This window comes from Octopus bimaculoides, chromosome 27 (genome assembly GCF_001194135.2).
Source record: "Octopus bimaculoides isolate UCB-OBI-ISO-001 chromosome 27, ASM119413v2, whole genome shotgun sequence".
In the NCBI taxonomy this organism is placed as follows: domain Eukaryota; kingdom Metazoa; phylum Mollusca; class Cephalopoda; order Octopoda; family Octopodidae; genus Octopus; species Octopus bimaculoides.
The window spans coordinates 18,718,942-18,725,644 of NC_069007.1; the positions used below are offsets into that span (position 1 = coordinate 18,718,942).

At 37.9% G+C, this 6,703-nt stretch overlaps 1 protein-coding gene across 1 annotated transcript in view; it reads right to left on the reverse strand.

Annotated features, from left to right (window-relative positions):
- Positions 1-6: 6 nt before the first annotated feature.
- Positions 7-6,703, reverse strand: part of LOC106883792 (coiled-coil domain-containing protein 93) — a gene marked incomplete at its 5' end in the record, with an annotated part of 20,195 nt that continues 13,498 nt past the window's right edge. The window contains 10 exons of the mRNA XM_014934924.2: positions 7-541; positions 697-810; positions 1,429-1,513; positions 2,118-2,155; positions 2,757-2,839; positions 3,769-3,877; positions 4,824-4,895; positions 5,301-5,375; positions 5,781-5,862; positions 6,635-6,702. Coding sequence (XP_014790410.2) covers positions 500-541; positions 697-810; positions 1,429-1,513; positions 2,118-2,155; positions 2,757-2,839; positions 3,769-3,877; positions 4,824-4,895; positions 5,301-5,375; positions 5,781-5,862; positions 6,635-6,702 — 768 coding nt within the window. The remainder of the gene's footprint in view (positions 542-696; positions 811-1,428; positions 1,514-2,117; positions 2,156-2,756; positions 2,840-3,768; positions 3,878-4,823; positions 4,896-5,300; positions 5,376-5,780; positions 5,863-6,634; position 6,703) is intronic.

Here is a 6,703-nt window from a genome sequence, read left to right on the forward strand (position 1 = left end):
GAAAGGAAGAAAGGCAAAGTCCACCTTGGAAGAATTTGAACTCGGGATGTAAGCCAGAAGAAGTGCTGCAAAGCATTTTGTCCAGCATAATGATTCTGTCACCTCCATAATAATAATAATAATAATCTTTTCTACTAAAGGCACAAGGCCTGAAATTTTGCAGGGAGGGGACTAATCAATTACATTGACCCCCAGTGTTTCAGTGGTACTTACTTTATCGACCCTGAAAGGATGAAAGGTACAGTTGACCTCAGCGGAATTTGAACTCAGAATGTAAGGACGGACAAAATACTAAGCATTTTGCCCGGCGTGCCAATGATTTTGACAGCCCTCCCTCCGCCTTCATCTTCTTAATAATAACAATAATAACAATAATAATAATAATAATAAATATATTTTGTTCTTGTAAAAAAAATATTGAATCAGCAGCCATTAAGAATAATAATTTTGGAATGAGAATTTCCGGATCCTTCTCCTGTTTTCAAAGACTTTGTTCTCTTCATCGTAATTTAGACAGCAGTATTTCATTCTTTCGGCATTCCTAGAACAAAAAGAGGAGGAAATTAGAAATTCATAATAATAATTCCACTGGAATTTTTATTATTCATCCCTAGAATATAACTGGTAGTTATTTGTTTGTATTAGAACAAGAATTAGAATGCCAAATGGCTGTTAGAAGTTGGTGAAGCATCATACCTCTTGGAAGTCTTTGACAGTCTTGAAGTAGAGTCTTTGACTCTCAATTAATTCCAGATATTGGTCATTGAATTGGTCACGCTTCATTTTCTCTTCTTGTTTCTTTTTCTCCACCTGTGGATATATAATAATAAATTATTATTATTATTATTTCAAATATTTGCTACAAGGGCAGCTTGGGAGAGGTGGGGATGAGTCGATTACGTCGACCCCAGTGCGTAACTGGTACTTCATTTATTGACCTTGAAAGGATGAAAGGCGAAGTTGACCTCAGCGGAATTTGAACTTGGAATGTAGCAACAGGCGAAATACCACTAAGTATTTCGTCCAGTGTGCTAACGACTCTGCCAGCTCATCACCTTATGTAATAGTAATAATAATAATAATAATAATAATAATAATAATAATAATCCTTTTTACTGGAAGCACAAGGCATCAAATTTGGAGGAAGCGATTAAGTCGATCACATCAACCCCAGAGGGTAACTGGTACTTAGTTTATCGACTCCAAAATGACGGAAAGCAGAGTCGACCGCAGCGGAATTTGAACTCAGAACGTAGCGACAAGATCATAGTCTGTATTCCTGGGATGATTACAGTGCAGTCCGTAGTGCCCATGGACATCGGGGTGTGGGGTGTGGGAGGGGATCATGTTCATGCATTCATTTCTTTGGCTGATATGTATACACACACACACGTTACAATAACTTGATGTAGACAGCTGTTACATTACCTTCAGCCGGTTTTGTTTCACTCCTTCAACAATTTGTTCCATCTGTCGCAGAAACTGTTCTTTTGTAGCAGTTGATGCCATAGCCCTGGTGGGGAATAAACAGTAAATTTACTTTAGGTTTCTCACTAATAATCAGAAATAGCTGCCAAATATCTTTACTGTCTTTAAAAAAAAAAAAAAAAAAAATGGAATGATACATCAAGCAATGTCATCCTGGATACACTATGCCTGAATTAAAAAAAACAAAAAAAAAAAACGGACTTACTAACCACATGGTTCTGGGTTCAGTCCCACTGCACGGCACCTACTATAGCCTTGGGCCGACCAAAGCTTTGTGAGTGGATTTGTTAGACAGAAACTGAGAAAAGCCTGTCGTATACATACATATATATGTATGTGTGTATGTATGTATGTATGTGTGTGTGTGTGTGTGTGTGTGTGTGTGTGTCTGTGTTTGCCCCCCAACATCGCTTGATAACAGATGTTTGTGTTTGCATCCCTGTAACTTAGCAGTTTGGCAAAAGAGAACCGACAGAATAAGTACTAGGCTTTACTGAGAATAAGTCCTGGGGGTCAATTCGCTCGACTAAAGGCGGTGCTCCAGCATGGCCGCAGTCAAATGACAGAAACAAATAAAAAGAATAAAAAAAAGATATTATCTTGTGCCTGTTATTTAAGTAGATACTTACTGAGTAAAGTTTTCATGTATGGAGTTGAGCAGGTTGACCTGTTGGAGGAAACAAAGAGGATTTCATTGAAACATTTACTGTACACAGATAATAAGCAACATCATCATCGTCGTTTAACGTCCGCTTTCCTTGCTGGCATGGGTTGGACGGTTTGACAGAGGGCTGGCAAGCCAGAAGGCTGTACCAGGCTCCAGTCTAATCTGGCAGAGTTTCTACAGCTGGATGCCTTTCCTAATGCCAACCACTCCTAGAGTGTAGTAGGTGCTTTTTACATATCACCGGCATGAGGGCCAGTCAGGCGGTACTGGCATCGACCACGGTTGAACACTGCTTTCTATGTGTCACCATATATATATATATATATGGATGGGAGAATTTACGAAAAAAACACCAGACGAGGACAGGTGGTGTAAACAACAAATGGAAGTACTAGTTTAACGCTCGGGAATAGAGAAAGTCTTTGACGTTTCGAGCCTACGCTCTTCAACTGAAAGGAACACAGAAAAAAATAAGGAGAGAAACAAAGAGAAAAAAATATATAAATGTAGTGGTCAGCGATCTATCATGGCGAATATATATATATATATATATATATATATATGTGTGTGTGTGTATGCATGTACACACACGTATACATACCTCTTTGTTTCTGTAGAGTTTCGTATCATCGAGGATGTTGTAGTGTGTGTAGAACTGTTTAGTTTCCTTGTGTTTGGCAGCAACTGAAAGACACAAAAAAAAAAATTAAGAAAGCAGTCATCAACATCATCATTAAATGTCCTCTTTTCCACACTTGCATGGGTCAGGTGGAATTTGTTGAGGCAGATTTTTTTTTACATCAACCGGGTGCTCTTCCAGTCACCAACACTCACTTGTTTCCAAGTAAGGTAATAATTCCCCAACAAGGAAACACAAACACACTCCCATGCACGCACACACACACACACACACACCTTGGTCATCATTTAACGTCCTTCCCTGCCAACAGGAATTGGATGGTCTGATAGGAGCTGGCAAGTCAGAGGAGTAGTGCTACACTCTACTGCTTAGGGCCAGGTTTCTATGGCTGGATACTCTTCCTAGCCCCAACCACTCAACAGAGTGTACTGGGTGCTTTTTATGTGGCACCAGCACCAGTGAGGTCTGCTGTGGTATGGTTTCTATGGCTGGATGTCCACTTAACAGAGTGTACTGGGTGCTTTTTATGTGGCACCAGCACCAGTGAGGTCTGCTGTGGTATGGTTTCTATGGCTGGATGTCCTTCCTAATGCCAACCACTTTACAGAGTGTACTGGGTGCTCTTTATGTGGAACCAACACCAGTGAAGTCACCGAGTAACTTGCGAGACAGGACCCCACTTGATTGTGGGGGAATGGTATTGATGGAGGCAACTTTATGTCAGGTGGTGAGAAATTAAAAAAACATGATAGAGAAACTGGAACAGGATGGTACACAGATGGGATGCCGAATGCACTTTTGCCGAAGGACAAGAAGCCAAATGGACACAATGTAGAATGTAGAATACTGAAAAGCTATGTTTGTTTAATGGAACTAAATACTTTGGTAAAAGAGTCTGGATATATTCAGCAATTACTGGAACTCAACCAGTCTGCTATGAAGAACTGTAAAAACTCTTTCAAGGCCAACTCACCTTGGTTGTAAAGTTCGAAGAAGCGTTTCTGATATTGACTCAGTTCAACACGAGATGGTACATCGTCGATCTTCCGCTGCAGAGAGGCAATTTCACGGTTTGTTTTCGCCTGAAAAAAGAAAAAAAAACAAAACAAAAATGAAATGAAATAAATATTTTTAAAAAAAAGTCTTCAAAAATAAAACGAATATTACCTGAATCATAGACCCTATTACAGGATCAACCATTATCTGGCAGTAGGGAGGGGACAGAGAAATATTTGTGATGGTGAATAAGCACAATGTTAGGGTGCTTATATTATACCCGTTTACCACCATGAACTATGGACCCTAATTGTAAGAACGTCTGTCTGGGAGAAGAATACTTGGATGTTAAAACTGAAGATTATTTCAGTTGGGGGATTGAGAGGAATTCTCTTTTCAAAGAAAACAGAATTCAATTATGAGTATATTATCAGAGAACCAGAGGTGGGTGGCCTTGGGTAGATTGGTATCAGAGAATCATAGACGATGGTCCCAGGTGGACTGCTATTATAAAATCGAAAGTGGTGGTCTCAGATGGGTTGATAGTAAAAAGATTAAAGTGAACCAATAAATTTTCATGAGAGAAAAAAAAAAACAAAAAAAAACTCAATGAACAATTCTGGTCCACAATTACAGGGGAGACAACTCTGGAATTTGAAATAATTACAACAAAATGTTTGTGGGGCAGGGTTGAAATAATTAGTTTTATATATGCTATTTGAGTGCATATAAGACCCCCACCCCTGCACCAAATCTCCCTTTCCCCAAAACCTAACTCCGGGTCCTATATGCGAATTTGGTCCTCCCAAGGCTAATTTCATCTGTGACGCTCACTCTAATATGCTTATTTTTATCCAAACTCAGATAATCCTTTCTACTGAGCCGGACTCCAAAACAATATTTACTTAAAAAGGACAGGCAAACAAGTCTAATGCACTAAAAACCTTTTTTTCCCTTAGCATCTGCTGTTGAAATTGGGGGATGTTTAATATGGCTGGGTGTGTTTCATGCCATCAAATGCAATATTCTCACCTGCAACAGTTTGATCTTCTGTAGTTTTTCTTTGTCTGCATCATATTGACTTTCAATCAATGATACTCGCTGCTGGGAATTAGAAAGAAAAATAGAAATAAATAAAAAGATTTTGAAGATTTTTAAGTGGAATGTGTCAACATGTATCTACGTGCATGTGTGGGTGTGTTTGTGTGTGTATATATAGTGAGAGTGTGTGTGTGTGTGTGTGTCTGTGTGTGTGTGTGTGTGTGTGTGTATAGTTCATGAGTGTGTTTGAGTATGTGTGTGTGTATACATACATATATATATATATGATGAGAATGTATAGTGTGTATCTGTATGTGGTGAGTTATAAAATGTGTGTACAGGTAAAGTGATGGAATGTAGAGTAAAGCTGGAAGTACAGGTACACATGTGTTGTGTATATATGTATACCTGTGTTTATATAGAAGTATGACTGACATCCACAAACACACACACACACACCCCGCTTACCTTATCGTCAGAATCATCTTCAGCATTTTCATCTTTCAATTTCTGAATGTTCTGTTTTAACCTGGACATCTCTTCCTGGAATAATAATGATAACAATAACGATAATAATGATGATAATAATAATAATAATAATAATAATAATAATAATAATAATGATGATAATAATAATAATAATAATAATAATAATAATAATAATTTCTACTGGAAGCACAAGGCTTCAAATTTGGGGGAAGGGATTAAGTTGATTACACTGACCCCAGTGCGCAACTTGTACTTATTTAATCGACCCTGAAAGGATAAACGGCAAAGTGGATCTCGGTGGGATTTGAAATCAGAACATAACAGCAGACACAATACCACTAAGCATTTCACCCGACAATATCCAAAGATATTGGTGCTTGGAATCAAAGAATGAAAGCAAGACATGATAGAGTGGAGGGAATTGAGTGACCGTGTGGTCTGGGTATACCATAGACCTACCTTGCAATGAGATTTGAACTCTTGTTCCTGTTTCTTCAGGTTTTCATTCATTGCAACTAAATTCCTCAATTCTTCAAGGACACTGCAAAAGGATAAAACAATAATAATGACAAACACGAAAAGATGAAGATGATGGTGGTGGTGAATTACTGGCACTGCTCTTGGAAACTCTGAAGAGTCATTGGTGCTTCTCCTTCTCTTCTGACTAAACAACAACAACAACAATAAAAACAATAACGCTTTAGTGTTTCCAAAATTAAAGCATATTCAACATTCGAGCGAAGTTCTCTATACTGAAAAATAATCCAAAATAAAAACTGGAAGTTATAATTCTCAATCTAAGGATTATTTGCAAAGATTTTTATTGCAATGATATTAAGCAATGATTGTTTGTCAACATAACATGGCAGTCCTGGTTTAGGACTAATGTTGTTGTAATTTAGCCCAGGATCGTGTCGTATAGACAGCTGGAGACGATGTCTCCTGGAGCTAAATTACAGCAACATTCGTCCTAAACCAGGACTGCCATGTTATGTTGGCAAACAATCTTTACTACAAAGTACTGTTGCTGAATATCTCAAGTCGTGAGATTCAAAAATAGATATTAAACGTCCTAAACACTGAAAGCAAGATAAGGTAACTCTTCTGTATGCTAGCAGCAGCAGCAGCCGCTGTCGCCGAGTAATTATGAACTTTTCAGAGGGAAATTAATTAATTCGGCAATTGATTTAAATATTCATTAAAAATATTATGAAATAACAAAAACTGAATTTTTCTTTTCTTTTTTTTTTGCAATACAGGCAAATTAATTTGAATATAAATAAATTGAAGTTGAAATGATCTAAGTTACAAACCCTTGGTTCTCAGAAGTCTCCATTTCATTCAGTTTGTCCATTTCCGCATCGATTCGTTCCGAACGTTGA